This window comes from Sciurus carolinensis, chromosome 9 (assembly GCF_902686445.1).
Source record: "Sciurus carolinensis chromosome 9, mSciCar1.2, whole genome shotgun sequence".
In the NCBI taxonomy this organism is placed as follows: domain Eukaryota; kingdom Metazoa; phylum Chordata; class Mammalia; order Rodentia; family Sciuridae; genus Sciurus; species Sciurus carolinensis.
Genome location: NC_062221.1, coordinates 22,121,427 through 22,140,495, shown reverse-complemented (window position 1 = coordinate 22,140,495; position 19,069 = coordinate 22,121,427). Strand labels below are relative to the sequence as shown.

The 19,069-nt window shown below is 52.4% G+C and overlaps 1 protein-coding gene across 1 annotated transcript in view; it reads right to left on the bottom strand.

Moving 5' to 3' along the window:
- Rab6b (RAB6B, member RAS oncogene family) overlaps positions 1–19,069 on the bottom strand; it is a 60,280-nt gene that overhangs the window by 20,344 nt on the left and 20,867 nt on the right. The window contains exon 2 of the mRNA XM_047565182.1: positions 9,866–9,924. Within this exon, the coding sequence (XP_047421138.1) occupies positions 9,866–9,924 (59 nt within the window). The remainder of the gene's footprint in view (positions 1–9,865; positions 9,925–19,069) is intronic.

Genomic DNA, 19,069 nt, shown 5'->3' with positions numbered 1-19,069 from the left:
CCCATATCAAAAGGTTTAACGGATGTTTAACTGCAGTCTCAGAGGAGGATACGCAGAATGGGACAAAAAGGTTTTTGAGGAACTAATGGCCAAAAGTTTCCTAAATTCATAAAGAAGATACATTTACAGATTCAAGAAACTTGGTAATTAAGGAGAATTAAAAAAAAAAAAAAAAAAAGAAACAAAACCCCTATCTATTCACATCAAAGTTCAATTGCTGAAGTCAAATATAAAAATCAAATCTTGCTAACAGTCAGAGGAAAAGGAGACACAGCACACAAAGGAATGACAACAGGGATGACAGCCGACAGAAAAAACCCGAGGCCAGCACAGCAGAATGACATCACCAAAGTGCCAGCAGAAAAGGTAAGTGAACTCCAATGACTAAATCCAGAAAAAAAATTCTTCAAAAGTGGAGGTAAAATCAAAACATTTTTAGGTAAATGAAAACAAAGCACCTGAACCTTGCAGAACTTCAAAGAAATGTTAAAGGACATCATTCAGTCTGAAGGGAAAAGATCCTAACAGAAACTCAGAACTTCTGGAAGAATTGAGAGGATCAGAAAGACCAACGCCTGGGTCAAAGCTGGGTGTGGGGGTGCACACCTATAATCCCAGCAACTTGGGAGGCTGAGGCAGGAGGATTGCAAGTCCAAGGCCTCTGTCTCAAAATAAAAAAATAAAAAGGGCTGGGGATGTAGCTCAGTGGTAGAGCACCATGGGTCCAATCCCTAGTATGGAAAAGAAAATCAAACCTGGGCTTGGGGGGTAAGGGCAGTAGGCCATCTGTTACAGGTAAAAGCCAGGTCTTTGGGCACCCTGAGGTGTGAAGCCCCACATTTTCTTTAGAAAACCAAAAAATGATTCAGGTCCAGTGGACTGTGTAGGGGAGTTGGGGAGAGGATGAGATGGAACCTGAGACCTGGATAAAACCAGAAGGACTTCCTAAGTAGCTGGGGCTCTAGAAAGAAATTCTGGTTGAAGGATGGGACAAAGGTAAGAAAGACAAACAAGAACTTGCTGCAAAGTTCTAGAAGATAGGTAAGGGGCGTGGGCAGGTTGGAGAGGAAGGGGAGCATGCAGATGATGTCTAGGATGGGCAGGACTTGGTGGATAGAGAGGTTGGGTGACCAGGACAGGGACCTTTAACAAGAAAGCTGGGGCAGGGGAGTTTGCATGGCTGAGAAGTCTATTTCCGTTGAGCAGTGGCGCACCAGAGGCTCACACAAAAGGAAAGCGACTTTCCCAGGGTCTCACAGTAAGTCAGCAAAATCAAAGGGACTATGCTGCGTCTTCTCTGATGCCAACTCATGGGTTTTGGGTGGAGGAAATAAAAGGTGACATTCATGGTGTGGCTCCTTTGAGACACATCCCAGCTGGGGCAGTCTCTAAAGGATGGTCCCAGACATTGTATCTCTGGAGACCTCTGCAACCAAACTGTAAGAACTAATGAAAAGTGACCATATTTGGATGTCACCAGAGTAGAGAGGTTAAAGCTAGATCCAGGCTGATGGGCATTCCCCTCCTCATGGGGGACAGGTGTAGTCCAAGAGAGGTTTGGGGAAGAAGCTAGGCTGACCAGCCATGAGACTGGTTAAGATCAAGGCAGAGGGTGCACCTGGGGTTCCCGGGGCTGCTGCACTTGGTCTGGGAGCTGGCATCTACCACCATTCTGCTGGGTCTTCCAGGCTCTGAGTTGTGCCAAATCAGACCCTCGCAGGCCACTGGCTTGACTGCTTCGTTCACATTCTACAGAATACTTTCAGCAGAAGGGGAGCCCAAGTATGTTGGCATTGAACTTTAGAGGTCTCTGAGGGTCTGTATCACAAATCATCAAATGAGGAGAACCTCTGCCTGGCTGGTCACATTGCCATGAGACGCCCCACCTGCCAAGCCATTTCATGTGCCTTTTTGCAGGCTGGCTCAAGGAAACCCTCCATTCTAAACCTGGCCACTGTCCCTGCCTCACTGCATGAACTTGTTCAAATGGCAGCAACATTGGGCTTACCATGCAAACCTTGCAGTTTCTTGTAATTCCAGCGTTCTAAGCCCATTAGACCACTCGGACCTAGCTAGGGTGCTGGCAGAGCTCACTGAAAACAGACTGGGACCCTCTGGGCCCACACCCTAACCCAGGTCCACGGGAGTGTGGATCTCTGCCAGCTGCACAGCAGATCCTCTGCGGCTAGCTGTGCTCTATCCTGGGAGGCACTAGCAGGCAGCCTAGATTTGTTGACAGATGTGTGTTGACAGATGTGTGTTGACAGAGAGAGAATGAGACAACCAGCAAGAGAGAACAAAATGCTGAGCACCATGCAATATTTCTGCAACAGCTATCTTCCCTGCCCTCCATTTCTTTATGGCACTGTTTAGTTTTCCCTCCCCTGCCTCTGTAGTACAGTCGTATCTGTGGCTGTCACTTTAGGTCCACTTTGGAGGACTAAGGAGACACCAGACAAGAAGAGCAACTCACTCCCCAGAGAGACCACATCCTCCCACAGAAGGTCCAGCTACCTCGGCGAGTCCCTCTGATCTGTCCTGGGTCCTCCCTCTCTCAAAGGTGAACAGGGCTCACACGAGTGCGTGAGTGTGCACTGATGCCACATGGGTATAGATAGTGTGAGCAGATACGTGCATGAATAGGTACACACACGTTCGTATTTTATTCTGCACATGGAGGCATGTGTCTGTGGGTATGCATGGGTGCATTATGTCTGTGTAGAGATGAGAATGTGGAGCGTGGGGGGTCTTCTTTGAAGATGAAGTCCAGATCCATGATATATACATAGCCCCTCAGTGTGCCAGTGGCCTAGGTGATCAGGAGCCTTAAGAGGCCGCCTGGGGCAGAGAGCACATGTTTGTCAACAAGTCTAGGCTGCTTGTTGGTGCCTCCCAAGACAGACCACGGTGAGCTGCAGAGGGGCTACCATGCAGCTGGCAGGTGCCACACTCCAGTGGACCTGGGTGGGCTCGTGCCCAGGGGCCCAGTCGGTTTTCAGTGAGCTCTGCCTGTGCCCTGATGGGTTTAGAAGAACTGGATTGGGAGTCCTGGAAAAGAGGCTGGCTTAGCCTCCCTCGCCCTCAGTTTCCTCATCTCTAACAACCACGGGGATAGTCAGAGGGACAGCTTTCCTAAGGACCGTTGGACCAAATTAATTAGACTACAGAAAGGTATTCTGTATTCTGTATTATGCTCCATTAAACAAAAAAGAGGAACTGCTATTCGTGACCAAATGATCCAGGAATTTCCAAGTGAATCTGTAGAACCCAGCTCAAGGAGATCCTCCAACAGTGTCTCCCAGTCTGATAATGTGTAATGGCCCTGTGGAATAATCTTTAGGACAAGAGCAAACTGTAAGCCAGTATGTCTGGGAAAGGCTACATATTCCAGCTCCTTAGTGGTGGTAGGGAAACTCTTGCTGGCATATTAAAGGCTCTGACAAGTCCTGCAATGAAGAAATAAGAACTCAACGTTTCTCACTATTCTTTACCCTAGGAACCTTTGTGCTTGCAATTCCTATTAGCATCCTTATCAAGTAGTGTTCCCAGGGCTTCAGGAAAGGTGGACCTTCAGAGAGGTAAATCCTAAAAGAGACCAAATAGCTCATAATAGCATCTTGGTCAAAGTAGTAATTCTGCTTTTCATTTTATGTTGTGAGGTATGGAGCAAATTATTTTTGCTGGTAACTAGTCCACAGGGTTGTAAACACAGGATATCAAGACCACATGAGCAGCAGGTTTGACTCTGGGGAGTCTCCTCGCCCCTCCACACCCATGCTGCCTGCGCCTGCTACCTGCTACCATGTCTTTTGGAAGTACGAGGCTATACTCTGCCAACTGCCTGGTATAAGCATTGCTCCAAACCTGGCCATGCCTGTAGATTCCTTTCGTACCTGTGTGCTTACAAACAGCACTGTCTAAGACAAATGGCAGACTCTTCATTTCATCCAAAATGCAGGGAATCTTAGAGATTTCACAGCTGCACCCACATTTATCTTCTTCTGAACATGGGTGTTAAGCAGTATCCACAGGGTTCAAGATGTGCTTTGCACAGAAAAGATGGTACATTACACACCTCCCTCTGCACGGAACTTCCAATGGCCCAGCTGATTCCTGGGCAGAGAGCTGTCTAAGGCGCTGGCTGAAATTTTCTTCGCTATGTGCATTTATTCTGAACTATAATTTTTGCATTCAAGATACAGTAATAAGGTTTGCAGTGGAAATCTGACTGGTAATTTACATAAGTTGACTCCAGGTTCTCTTCTCAGGAACACGAATGATGAAAAGGCAAGTCTGTGTCTTCTTTTAGCTTTGGCCAGGGCTGGGCTGAGGGCTGGGGAAGCATCCGTAAGCGGTGGAAAGCAGCTGGGCATGACAAGCCCTTGACAATGAAGCTGCTGTCCGGCTCCGTGCCACCAGCCATCAGATGAAAGCACCAGGGTAAAGTCATGCAAATTAGCATGCAAATGAGTCTGGCAAAACTGAAGGCTTCAGCCTGGCAAGTGGGCGCTTGGTCGGGAGAGATGGCAGCCTCTGGAGACATGCTGGCAAGGTCTCTTCTGGCCCAAAGCTCCGTAGTGTGCCCTGGGGGAGGGGAGGCTGGCTCCTGAGGCCACTGAGCAGGTAGGTACCTGGCTACTTTCAAAGTCTGTGGTGGTCAATTTACTTACTTAGTGGTCACTCTTTAATTTCCTGACCCTGGTCTGAACATCAACCAAAGGACAGATAACTTTAAATAAGGGGTTATTCATATCAAAATCAGTCAATCCTTTAAAAGCCACATACCTGCCCAGTGAAGCGTGGCTGAAGCCTCCTGAGAGCTCTCCTGATGGGGGACAAGTGGTCCATGTAGGCCAGCCCTCCTTCAGCTCATATGGTGAAAGATGTTCCAGGTGGTGGCTTTAAGGGCATCTGGGAACTTACCTGTCTGTAACCTGCACACTGGATTAGGGAGGCTGGGGCACACTGAGGGCAGAGGATTATATCACAGGCTCATTTAGCTCCTCAAAAGCCTCAGCTGGTGCCCCTGTCAACCTCCTACACACTTGCTTGACTCCGCCTTAGAGACTCTAAAACTAAATTCTGCTGTCCCAGCCTCTCTAGAGGCTAAGGGTGCTTGTGTGACCCGATTCTGGCCATTAAGATGGAAGCAGCAATCAGTTAGAGGAGTGATTCCAGCAAAATTCTTGCTTTCTTTTTCTGCCCTGAATGTGGGCATGAAGTCTGGAGCAGCAGCAGCCAGTTTGCAGCAAGGTGGGGCCCTCGCATGTCAAGGAGTGGGGCAGGGCCAGAGCAAGAGTCCCGAGGCCTGAGGGCGTCACTGCACAGTGTGCCCACCCAAGTCCCACCACGACTTCTGCACCCAGAAAAGCTTTCTTTGTGGAAGACACTGCCAACTTTCTGTATTAAAGGGTGACCCACATCTCTACTTACATGTGCTGATAAAAAGGAAGGAAAGGCAGAGGAGAAGAGGGAGGGAAAGAAAGGATGTTGGAGCCTGGGCAAGTCGGCCCACACAGCAGCCCCAGGTAAATGTCCAGAGGAACACCTGGATGGCTGGCAGTGCCCCAGTGGGTCTCTAAGGACAGGGTCGTCTTGCCCCAGTGACTAGCATTCCAATTTCACTCTAAGATTGTTGCCTCACATTTTGACCCCAGCACCTGGAGGAGACAGGAACAGGCCCTTCTCCTGCACTCTCACACCACGATCGCCATGTTGCCAGCGGTCAGGCACACCTGGCAGAGGTGCAAAGCATTGTGCAATCACACACCTAAGGCGGGCACACCCGCAACCTCCCATTCAGGGGACGCCGGCAAGTTATGATGTTTCACTTCATCATTATCAACTTAGTTTGTTTTAGAGTTGCAGCTATTTTTGTTTTGGCTTTTCCGTCACGTACGGTAATGCACGTCTGTGTGGAGAGCGATTTGGCCCATCCTGTTCCATCATCTAGACGACGTGAGCTATGCTTTAAGTACGAATTAACCATATTCCCAGGGGGACGTGGCTCAGTGTTAGAGCGCTTGCCTTGAATGTGCAAGGTTCTGGGTTCAATCCCTAGGATTCCAAAAACAAAATAAAATAACCACATTCCTACTTCTCAAGATTTGGGGCCACTGGTCTAGGTGATGTAGGAGTAAAATGCCACTCAATTTCCAGGTTAAAAAAATGCAACCGTAAGAAACTGAAGAGCTTGGCCAGAGTCTCCCAGTTCTGTGACAGACCTGGGATTGGAACCCAGGCCTCCTGTTTGCCTCCTGTGTGTGTGCGGTGCTGGGGACTGAACTCAGGGTCTGAATGCCTCCTTCTAAAGGAGAGAAAAGAGCTGAGGTGTGTCAGGGGACACGCTGAGTCCTTTTCCTTGAGTGCCCCTCACTCTGACCTCCTGTACAGGGTTGCTGGGGTGGCTCCCTGGACACCACATGTGGACAGCTGGCATCGTGGGTTCTATCAAGGCCTCTCAGGTGGTACTCTGTCACCTCTCTACTCTTTGCCCCAGGAAACTCATCGGTTCTTGGGACGTTAGGAGTCCACGTTCTCCCCAGCCTCTCACAGGCTGGCCCAAGTAGCCACTTTCAAATATCTTGGCTGCTGCATTGTTATTCCGCTGGACTCCGTCCTCTTTGTGTTGACGGCACTGATAGTCTTGCAGGGTAACTGGGATCCACTTCTAGCTCCTGGATGGCCCAGCTGCAGATCTGCTAGGAGCAGAACCCGCGCAGGTGCAATGAGAGCCAGGGACGGGGCTGCCCAGCAGCCAAGGGCAGGTGTGAGCTGCCCCGTTGTGGTCACAGTGCTCACATCCTGACAGGCTCCACCGCCGTCACCCAGGTACCATTCTTCTCGCCTGCCCCTTCCACGTTAGCAGCTCAGCCGTGAAGAGTGCTGGGTGAACCGCACTAGTGGCGGGGTCCCTTGAGTGTGTGGAGTTCCCGACAAGGTGGGGACGGATGCTCCCTGGAGAGGAGGCTGAGCGTGGGTGGGGAGGAAGGAGGATTCTCTGCAGTCATTGGTTGGAGGCAGGAATGAGTGCAGGTCAAAGAAGCAGCATTCAGGGAAGGCCACAGAGTCAGGATCCAGGTGCTGTGTGCACATGTGTGCACGTGTGTGCACTTGTGTGTGTCTGCATGTATGTACCTGCGTGTCCCCACCTTGTAGAGGAGGTGCACTTTGTCAGATGAGAGGCCATTCAATGCCCAGAGGTGGGGGAGGGGGTTCTGCGGCCACAGCTGGGAGCCTGTAGTCAGGAAGAGGTAGGAGGCTCAGAGGAGCAGAATCAAGGGCCATGGGGATGATGGGGGTGTCCCCGTGCAGGGGCACAACTTGGGAGAGGTAAGTGCATCCCCCAAAGTCCTTGGGGATCCTGTCTACTTCCCTTACACCTCTGCCACCACACTGAGACAAACAAAATAAACAAAATAACATGCCCCCCCATCTCAAGAGGATTCATTAAAACCAGCCTGTGTGTGCAGAGCTGGGGCCCAGCTTCCAGCCTAATTACCATTTTAAAGGATGTTAGGAAAGGATTCCACCTGCGCCAGAAAAAACAAGTCAGAAAGTCTTACCATGGGGAGGGCAGCTGTCTTCCTGGGATTTCTCTTGTCTTGTGCTGACATTGAGGCCTTGGGGCCTCTCAGTCTGATGGGGTCTAAAAACCCAGCAGACAGAGCCTCTTCAAGCCACCTTTATGCCACTGGCGTCTGTGACACCATCTATGGCCAGGCCCTGTGCTGGGCCCAGCAGTACAGTGGTGGGTTCAAGAGCCTCCTGGCCTCGGCCAAGCCAGAAGCACAGAGGAGCTGCCCTCGAGCCAGGAGGCGGTTACCCCGAGGACAAGCAGGGTCAGGGTGGGAAGCGGGGCATGGCGGGCCTCACTGCACAGCAAACATTTGCTCTCAGTCACGTGAGTCAGAAGAATGCTCACGCGGACAAGAAGGGAGTGGAAAGGGCATTCCAGCTGTGAGCCAGGTGTGGGGACAGTGCCACTGTCAGGAGGGGTGAGCAGAGAGGCCCCAGGGCTGTAGTACACCACAGGCAGTGGGCCGCCAGACTGTGGATACCTGACAAGCAATGGGTGTAAGAAAGCAATGGGTGACACAAGGCAGAGGTGTGCAAGAGCTCAGAGGTTTTGCCCACCATTGCCCAAAACACCAACCAGCCAAAAAGCTCACTGTTTTCAAAGGGATGCTAAGAGGAGGTATGTTAAGTAACTTAATATTAAAAATATAAAGTAATAGATTACACACACAGATATGTGCATGTGCACATGCGCGTGCACCCCCGCCACACACACAGTACCAAGTCAGACTTCAGAAGGGAGCCTGTTAGAGAGGGCCACCCTCTCCGGTGCAGACGTCCCCTTATCAGGAGGAGATGCTCCTCGGAGCCCACAGGGTACAAAGCCCTGCCCTGGAGAAGATACAACTACAGGGCCAAGACCAAAGCCCTGGCCTCGGGCTATGTGTCATCAGGACCCTTTCCCAGAGCCTCCCATTCTTCACCAAGGTCAATCCTACCCGGTCTGTGGGGATCTAGTGTTTCAGAGCACAGGGAGCAGAGGGGGCTCTCTGAGGGGGTCCGAGGCAAGGAGGACTAGTCCAGAGGGACAGACAGACCAAAAGCAGTCATGGAACTACTCTGCACCTTCTGTAAGGTCAACAATAGGGGAGGACATCTTGGAACAGCAGTCCCCAGTGAGTCTATAAATATTTGTCCTCGAGAACCTGATGACAAAGGGATTCCATGATCAAGCCCCAATTACACTTGCTTTCAGCAAATCAAAGCCACACACTGATGAAGGAAAGACCCTGAGAAGTCCTGTGGCAGAGCTGTCACTCCTGTCCCCTGGAGTCCCCAGCTCCACACACGCTCTGAGCCACCAGCCTCCTTTTTTCCCACCTACTAATGTCTCTGGGAACTAGTATCCCACAGAGCCCATCACCTTAGATAAATGCATTATTTGTCTCTATCCTAAGGAAGGAAACAGTAGGGTTTTTTTCCCCCTAAAAATAGTTCAAATGATTAAGTTTGGTGGTTTTTGCAAAAAAGCTATGGTTGCAAGGGACATTCACTTCACTTATTCAAACCTCTTCTCACCAGGGGTGCTAGGCAGGGCTGTCACTGACCTCAAGAGCTCAGCTTTTGGGTCACCTGGAACCACCTGTCAGTCTGTGGTTGACCTCAGACCACCATTCCAGAACCAGGAGCCCCAGAGGTCACGTCATCCAACCTCCTGCCCACATAGGGCAGGGCAAGGCCACCACACAAGCCTCTCCAGGAAGGAAGGGTTTCAGCAATGGTGTGTGTGTGTGTGTGTGTGTGTGTGTGTGTGTGCGCATGCATGCATGTTTTTATTAAGGCCGTGTATGAGAGAGGGTGTGTGTGAAAGGCTGAATGTGTAGGAGAGGTCCCAGGGTAATGTATGCACGTGTGTGTGGAAGGTCCCAGAAAACACAACCCCACAGGAGGAACACACTCTCCAACTGCTCCACATTCCACCCCTCCCATACTTCGTCTGCCTCCTCTTTCCCCTGACTACCCCATTTAAGTAACCAAACACTTACATGGCTCAGCCCTGCCTGTGAGGGCCAGGAGTACCCAGACTGAATCATGTTTAAGATGTCTAAGTTTAAGATGTCTCTCCGGAAAATATTTCTGAGATCTGAATTTTCAGAAGATCTGCACTGGGCTTGGGACCAATACCCAGGGGGAAGCGCCTCCAAAGCAAAAAGACACCCCAGGAACTTGGGACCATCCCACTCTGATCCAAGCTCAGCAAGCCCTGGAGAGAGGCTGGCTGTGGTCACTCGGCCATGGACACAGACGCCGGGGTGGGCGGGGTGGAGGCAGGCCTCCAGGACCTCACCTGGTATGTGTTGTCGAAGCTGTCGTACATGAACCTTGTGATCAGAGACGTCTTTCCAACTGCAAAACAACAAGAAGAGAGGTGTTCAGCCATAAGCAGAGTCTAGCAGTCAAGGTCTTCTAAACATAATGTATTTGGAGAGAATGGCTAACAAGACAAAAAGACCAGAGAGGCTGAGTTGCAGACACACTGAGTGGGAGGCCAGCCCCCGGGAGGGACCCTGAGGTAGGGCCTCAATTGTCTATGCTGGGTGTGCTGCAGGGCAGTTCCTGCCAGGCTTGAGCCAAGAAGGAAGCCTCCCATGGCCCCATGAATGCCCAGCACCGAGACCTGGGTTGCCTTGATCCACAGGGCCCAACTGATGCAAGATCTGAAGAATCAGAGCAAGTAGAACAAAAACAAGCTGTTCCTCACACCTGTTGATGTCCACCTGGACTTCCCACCTTGTCGCTGGTCAGAGGCTCATAAAAAGGAATCCTACTCTTTAGTTCCCATTCATTAAGCCTGGGTGTCATTGGCAAAGAGAGTTTTCCAGAGAACCAGGGGAAGTGGGCCATCTCCCAGGGTCTTCTGTAGACAGAACTGTCCTCCCTAGCATGTGCCTGACCACCCAGCTCAGTAAAGAATCTCTATCATCCCTGGACCCTGCCAAGAGGATGGAGCTCCAGTCATTGTGACAACTGCAGGTGTACCCACATCTGCAAATACAAATGCAGGTGATAATATCTCAACTGAGCATGCAGGGATGGCTGAGAGAAACCAGGGTGTCTCTTGAGAGTCCCATAAATATTGCTAATTTCCCGAACCACAGGGTTTGGCTTTTGATCCAACCCTATGCTGGTCCCCTGGGGCCTGGCAGTGGCAGAAAGGCCAACTGCTGCATTTCCAGCCATCTGGGAGGGAAAGAAGGGCAATAAAGGGACAGTTGTTAGCTCAAGGCCTGCATGGACTACTTCTCCACACTGTCCTGCCATGGATCTGTCATGGTCCTGGGAGGTTCAGAGGGTCACTGGCTCAGAGTCCTTTCTGCTCTGGGCTGCGGGCTACAGGTTACAGGTAACCCTGATGGGAAAGCAAGAGAGTGGAGTCCAAGGGCTCTCCACTCTGCACTGCCCATGTCCAAGCAGGGCATCCACAGGCGGGGCATGGATGGCCACTGCCTGGAGGGAGCAGAGCAACCCAACAGGGCCCCAGGGAAAGGTTCTTTGCCAGTTTTAAAGCCTAAGAGTGTAACAGATGGGTCCTATCGTTTCTCAATGGTCAGGACTTGCCCAGGTAAAGAAAGAGTCTCTGGCCAGAAGGAGCATCTGATAGGCTATGTTTGGAAGACTGAACTTGTGCTCCAGAATTGGTTACTTGAGTTCAAATCCTACTGGAGTACTTTTTAGCTGTGTCACCTTGAAGATCTCATTTTAAAATTGGTATGATAATATGCCAGACATCAGAGGGCTGCAGTTAGGACCAGATAAGATAATAAAAGTGCAAAGCACACAGGGAATGCTTAAAAATGGCAGGGTACTGAATAGCTGAGGCAGTTTCCAGAACACTAATGATGGCAGCGGGGGAAAACCACCACCGCCATTGTCTTTATTCCTGGTTCCTGAGAAGGGACTCTAAAGGTTTGGCTTGGAATTTCCTGAGTAATAAGAGTGTCATTCTTATTCCTGGGCCCCTTCCATCCCACCAGAGCTGATGCTAATCAGGTGATTGATAGTGGCCCTGGAGGACCTCAGGGTGGGGCTGCTAACCATGTGATTAGGAGCTGGGCACTGGAGCCAGTCCTACCTCCAGGGAAGGGAGAGAGGCTGGGGACTGACTTCAATGCCATGGCCAGTGCTCAATCAATCACGCCTACATAATGAAACCCAGTGAAACCCTGGACACCACAGCCCTGCGGTGCTTCCTGGTTGGTGAATGCACTGATGTGCCTGGTGGGTGACAGGCTCTGAGTCTCTGTATTAGGAATATTCTCAGACCTTGTCTTGTGTGCTACTTTATTTGGCTGATCCTGATTTATAGCCTTTAATAAAACTGTAATCGTAAGTAGAGTGCTTTCCTGAGTCCTGAGCTGTTTTGCAAATTAGTGAACCTGAGGGGTACTGGGAAAACCCTGAATTTGTAGCTCCTTGGTCAGAAGTATAGATGTCTTAGGAACTTCATTTGGTGATTGTAGGGAGGGAAATTCTGGAAATTGGGCCCTTCGAGTCTGAGGCCAATACTGGGTTGCTATTGCCAGAAATGAATTGCCAGATATCAGCTGGCATCAGAACAGCCATGCTTCTGGAAGAACATCTCTGGGATGAGCAGTGATGCACCCAAAAGCTCTTTCTGTTTTCCCTGGAAATGGCCCTGGGAGCTTCTGAGAGAAATTTGGCTGGAAAGAGCTTTCCAGTAGCTTTAAATCTTCACATGAAGGTGAGAAGTGGGAGCTTCCCACACATGGGGGATCATCTTTGAGGCCATAGGCAGAGCTGGCTGGAACCACTAAGAGGCCCACAGAGTTTTAGAAAAGTGGGACACTCCCAAGCTAGTGAGAGGCAGATGGAATCTGGAAAGCACACACCTTCCCTTGAGAGGCCGTGGAAAGTTACCGCCTCCTCAGGATCACAGGGCCCACGGCAACGCCCCCAGGCAGAGACACCGGCATCTCACACCCCAGTGACAAGGAGTGAGCTTCAGGGAGCCAGGTGGGGGGACAGGCAGGAGGTGCTCCTTCTCCCCAGAGAGGTTCTGCTCTGGAGTTACCAAGTGGGAGACAGGAGTCTGTGGAATCCCCCAAACCACTAAAGAAACAGGAAGTTCATGGAGTTGCTGAGAATTTTAAATCCCTGCAATCCTTTCTAATGCCAAGCTGCCCCTTCTTGTGACACCAGCTAGCAGAAATGGATTAGTACCAGCTTGCAGGATCAAGCTGGAGTGAAGGAGAAAAGTTGTTTACTGAGGGCTGGGCATGAGCAACTTTGAGGTGTGGGATCTTGGCCGGCGTCAATATTTCTGGGCTTTCCCACAGTAACTGTAACGTGACCTGTGAACTCAGTATTTATGAAGCATGTTCTAGGTACACGCTAGGTGCTGTGCCAGACACAGACTTACAGGACAGCAACACACAGAAGAGACGTGGTCCCTGTCCCTTGGAAGTTTGCAGCAGCACTGGATTAAGCCACCCCTCAGCTCTGAGCAGGGACTGGTGGCATCCCCAGTTTACACCAGGGGAAGTACAGCCACTGGACCAGGGTCAAAGCTGAGAGGGGCCGGGATATGGCTGTCTAAGCAGGAACTCAGCTCCTGCCCCAGGCCCTCTTTGGCATCTGTGGCCAGGCTGGGTTTCAGAACCCTGAAGGCTCATTGCTGCCACCACTGTGAATGTCATGGAGTTCCAGGAACGGCCCCAACCAAGCCAAGGCTTCTTTTTGGGGGGACGGGTTGGATGGTCAGAAACTAGGAACTGAGGCACCCTGGAGGGTTCAGGAAGTGAGAGTGAGCGGTGTGAACAGGTGGGGCCCAGCACCCAGGGGCTCCTTCCTGCTTCACTGCAAAGGGCCTGACTTCCAACTCCTCCACCTGCCTGTTTCCCATTTCCAGGAGCAGAAACATTCCTCTTCCCTGCTCAGGGGTGTCCCACACCCTCCACACAGCCAGGACAATGTGGCTCAGAACCCTGACTCAAACCGTCAGCGTGGCTTGGCTGCTTAGATCCCCCATGTCTCTCCATTACCGGCAACACTGTGCCCAAGGTTCCCTGAGATGCTCCCATCTGCACTCCACCCGCCAACCCAACCCATCCTCCTCCTCTCCAACGTGCACTGCTCCTTAGGATGGAGTCCTTGAGGCCCACAGATGTGTCCTGGTCACCCCTCCCTTTCAACCTTCTACATCCAGGCGAGATGCACTGGCCCCTCCCCCAAACCAGCCCCTCTGCTTGGGGATAGTTCTGGGTGTGCCCAGGCCACCTTCCCGCCTTTCCCTGGCTCCCACAGCCCTCTGGAGCACACATCTGCACTGCTGGCTGGTGTCCTGTCTCAGTCTCCATTGTGAGCAAGTCTGAGACTGCAGGGCCTCTGCCTTGACCCTGGACTCTGCGGCTCCTGGACTGGCCAGTCTGCAGGGGACTGACCAGCTCCCGGAGCAAAACATGCCAACATCTGGACATGAACTGCGGGAAAAAGTGTCCTCAGTTGTTGGCCTCTGGGACACTTTGTAGACCTGGGGCAGAGATTATTGAAAGGTTTTCCTCCTGTCCACCTCTGCCCAGCCCTGTCATGGCTGCTCATAAAGGAGCAGAACAGATCAACGGGCTGCCCTGTGCCATTTCCTCTCCCAGGGCTTCTTCCTCACTCCATTCTTGTCTTCGGCAATTGTCCCAGGTAGAAGACGCTGGAACCTGGAAATAGAGACCTTGCACACCCACTGACCTGTCCACTCTCCCTCTCTCCATGGGGGTGAGCAGGACAGGCAGAGCAGTTACAGGCAGAGCGGTCACCTGAGTAGGCACCACCATTGGCCACCGACAAGGGGGGATCTAGGGGTCTAGGAGGGGGCTGCACTTGGCATGCCATCAGGACAGGTGGGCAGGTGGGTGAGGCAGGAGACGCTCCTGTGATCCCCAGCCTCCAAAGCCGCAAAAGCCTTCCTCCCTGCACAGCTCAGTCCTCAAGGTCACCCTGTCTTCTAACAGCAGCTCACCGACACCACTGCGGCAAAGCAGAGCATTTGCCGAGGGCAAAGATTCAGCTCCGCTGGCAGGATTTTATTAAAAATAAGCAGGCAGATCATTACTGAGCCCCCCCACCCACCCCAGTTCATGGCTCAGCAATGTTCTTGTAATCTTCTGGTAGTTTAGTCCCACATGATTAAGCAGGAAGATGTGGGTTGGGTTTTTTCTTTTCTTTTCTTTTTTTATTTTTTTCCTTTTCCTCTTTCAACCAAAGGAGGGTGAGAAAATTCAGTACTGAGCGTTTACCAGGAGTCTCTAGAAAGGAACCTCCAACACTAGCTGGGCCTCCATTCAACACCAGGCGAGGAATTTGGCACTTTTCTTAGGTTTCCTCATTTAATCCTCATCACGATCCAATGAGCTATAATCCCCAAGGTCACAGGGTGAGGAACACAGATCTGACACCGAAGCAGACACCTCATCCATACTAGGTTGTGTGGTTCGTGCCAAGGTCTGAAAAGAGGAAGCGGCATTTCTACCGAGACTGGGGGCTGGAGGTTGGGGGCTGGGGGCTGGGCCGTGGGTCAGGTTGCAAGTGGGGGTGGGAGCAGGGCCACACCAGGCAGAGAACAGTGGGAAAGAAGGCTCCCAGGAAGCGACAGGAGGCTGTGAGTTATTACTGTGGAGACTGCTCTGTCTAAACTTGTGTCTTAGGGAAAATGGAGCCGGACTCAGGAGTGAAGAGGGGGTGGGGAAGCTCCTCAAGGTGGGAGGGTTGATTTAAACCACACCCATCTCTGGGGCCAGCTGTGGAGGCAGGCGGGCTCAGATAGGGAGAGGCAAGGCCACTGGGGGCAGACACAGATGGCACAGGATAGGGTGGCCACACGGAGGGGCACGAGTTCCCTGCCCAGGAAGGCGGTGGCAGCTCCAGAAGGGTCCTGAGCAGAGGTCGGCATGAACAGGTGGGGCCACTCATCATTTCCGCGACTGGCCCCCGCCGCATGCCACCCCACGAGCTCTCAGTGCAACCCTGACAGCCAAGGGGGAGTCTGGATGGGCCCCTCCGGAGGGCAGAACCGGCACTGCCTGAGCCCAAGGCTGGGTTGGAAAAGGCAGCACAGTGTCTGCCTGGAGCGGCTCTAGCTTTCACATTGGGAACCAGCTTTAGACCAGCAGCAACTGCGAGAAGCCCAAGGTGGGTAAGCCTACCTAAGGAAGGCCACGGGGAGGTGCCCTTGTGGCAAAATAAATGAGACCCCAGCCAGTCGCCTGCATCAGCCAGCAAACCTGCAAACGAGAGTGCCTTCGCCCCCAACCTGCACGCTGCCTTTGATGCCACATGGAAAGGCGCACGCTGTCCCTGCCCTGCTCCAACTGTGAATTCGTGATGTTCTTCTTGCCCTGAGCCACTGGGTTTTGGGTTGGTTTGAGATACAGCATGAGATGATCAAAGTTACAGACCTGAGCTTTAGAAAGAAATCTACAGAGCAATGGGAAAATGGCCTACCGGGCTGGACTGGGGACAGGAGTCTGGAGAGAGATGAGGATGGCAAAGCAGGCGCAGTAGGGTGGGGAAAGAGCAAGCAGAGGAGGCTGACAGGACCGTGTGGCCTTCTGAGTCTGAGAAGCACCCAGGATGTCTCCCCATCACCTGCCAGCACATGGCGACGACATTCCCTGCGCTTCAGCCAAGTGGACGAGGTGCACACAACAAGCAATCACCACGGACTCAGGTGACCCGTGAAAACCTTTAAAATCATCAGACCAAAGCACAAACACCTCCACTGTTTTCAGTGGGAAAAAAAAAAAATTCAATCCCATGAGTGAAGGATCTAAGTTTATTTTCCATGAAAATATATTTTTTGCTTTCCTTTTTTTTAAGCCAGGCCAGTTCTTGAGATACCTATGGGCTATCCAAAGGATCCAGCTCAGTCCCACATACCATGGCGATCCCACCAGGACAGGATGGACTGAGTGCTGGGCCTTTACAATCAGCTCCAAGCGTCCACCTGGACTTCACCTTGGAGGCCACTCATACCATCAGCCTCTCATGGACCCCAGACCCCCATCTCAGTGGCAGGTTCCACATAAACAGATTTTTGTATATTCCGGTGGTGGCTTGGAAGTCACTGCAGAGGACAGTGAGGCTTCTCCACCCACTCAGCAAATACCCACTGTGGGCTTACCCTGTGCCAGGTCCATGCTGGGCACAGAATCCTTGGTGATAAAGCAGACGCCTGCAAGGTGCCCTTGGCCAGAGTGGAGCTAGCCTCAGATGCAAACACCTAAAGTGCCCCTGTGCTTCTGGGAAGCCCACAAAAGAGAAAGGCAGCTCCCTGCTGGGGGAATCCCAGCAGCCTCCTGAAGAAGGTGGCAGCTGGGCTGGATGTGATTGGTGGAGACAGGATCAGAGGGGAAACCGCGCCAGGGAGGGAGTGGGCGGAGCCACTGCTGAAGCCTGAGGTGTCCTCTGCGCACACACGTTTACCCGCACTTCTGCATGCCCGTCATGTGAAGCCAGCTCAACCCAGTGCTTGGGGGTCTGTTCCCATGAGTGCTCCCAGGCATGGCTTGTGTCCAGGTCACAGGCTGAGGGCTGAGTAGGTGACGAGTCCCCATGCGTCAGCTCTGACTCTGCCTCCCGTCACAAAGGACGCTTCTCCTCCGCGTCACTTCCACAGCAGGTGTGGGTGTGGGTGAAGAGATGGCTGTTAGGGCCAGAGTATGAGGCAGAGCACAAGAAATTAGGGGGAGACTTCACAGAGGGTTTGCTGAGCCTGGTAGAGGGTGTGCCCTCTGGGTGGCCCTTGCCAGCCAAGCCAGAGTCTTGGGCTGCAGTCTGCTCTCAGTCTCCAGTTCACTGCCACCCACACCTTCTCTGTAGCACTCCCAGAGAGACGGTGGGATTCTGCCTGGTCTTCCTGAGGGTCCACAGAGCTGGGGCCTGGGGTGGGAGCAGGGGCAGATCGGAAAGACCCCACATGACTCACTGCCATTTCTAGGCCAAGTTGCTCTGATGTGCTGCCTGCCTCTTAGATGCTGGTGTTTTTAAGGAGAGCAGGCTCCAGGCCAGGGAAAGGGTCTCTGCATCCTCGGCCCACAGACCCCGTCAGAGGATGTCTGCAGCTGTCAGAAGGTGGCACTGGGCTGAAAAGGCGAGTCTGCTTCCCCACAGCTCAGCTTAGTAACCTGATCCCCGGAAGGGCACAGCGGACTTGCTTCTCCCATCAGCTCAGCTTCCAGAACACAGGTGGGAAGTGGTGTGAGCGCTGAGAAGAGTCTGCATGGGGCTTGGCCCTGGCCCTGCTGCCTGCAGGAGGACCGGCCATCCCAACCAGTGCCAGGCTCCACAGAAGCCCCAGGAGAGGACTCCACCGTCCTCTGCAATTTCTGCCCACAAAGTCCCCCATTATTGCTGAGCATGGGGTGCACGGTACCCAAATCCTGGGAGATGCCAAACGGGGGCAGAGACAGCAGCTACATCTACCCGTCTTGCTCCCTTTTGCTCTGAATTCACAAAACAGAAATTCCAGCCCCGCCCTTCCTGAGAAGCAGATAAGCCTGGGGCCAGGCGCCCCCTCCACACCCCACACCCCACCCTGCAGCCCACTGCTCAGAAAGGCAGCCTACACTTTTGATGGCTCCCACCTGAGCCCTGAGGCCCGGCTGGCTCACTATAAATGAGGAAACAGGTGAAAAATCCCATTTCAAACCATCCCCCCAAAGACTCTGGCAGTAATTAAGAAATATGCAAAGCTCTTCATTGGACACTTTAATTAAGTGTGTGAATTCCCTCTGCCAGAGGATGCTCAGCCGCCTGGGCCTCAACCAGGGACCCAGAGAAGATGGAACAGGGAAGGTGGAGGGAAGGGAGGAGAGGGAGGGCGGGCCCTGCGGTGCAGGTTGGTCTAGCCTAGGCCAGTTCTCCTGCACCAGCTGGGAGCCAACCCAGGCCTGACCCTCTTGCTTCTGCACTGGGTCTCCTCTTCACTGGGCTCTAACCCCATCTCCTCTATCCAAACACAGTGACCCTGGAAACCTGACCTGGTGGGAAAAAGGACAGGCCATCCCGGGCTATCCCTTGTTGTCCCCCTCCTGCTGGAAAAGGGGAACCTGGGCCTGCAGAAGGCGGCTCTGGCCTCATATCTGCCCCTGCCTGCCAAGGGCCTCCCTCTGGACCCACATAAGCTCCCTCGGGCCCTAGTATTTCCATCAGAGCAAGAAGGAGCAGGATCAGTGGGTCCAAAAGAATCCATTCAACAGAGTAGTCCATATTGCAACCATGTAGAAAGATGAGGGCAGGAAAAGGAAGCGTGAAAGAAAACACGAAGGTCCCGTGGAACCAGGACACTTAAGACAGTTATGGGCATACTGCCATCACTGAGAGCCCACAGGGGACTCAGTTTGGTCAGTCCCCCAGGTGTCTATCCAAACACTTTCACCCAGGTCCACAGGGCACAAGGCACCACAGCTGGCTGGGGCTCGGCATGGTGATCCAGATGTGGACTGGAAGATTCAGTCTCAGTGTCCCTTCCTACACACTAACA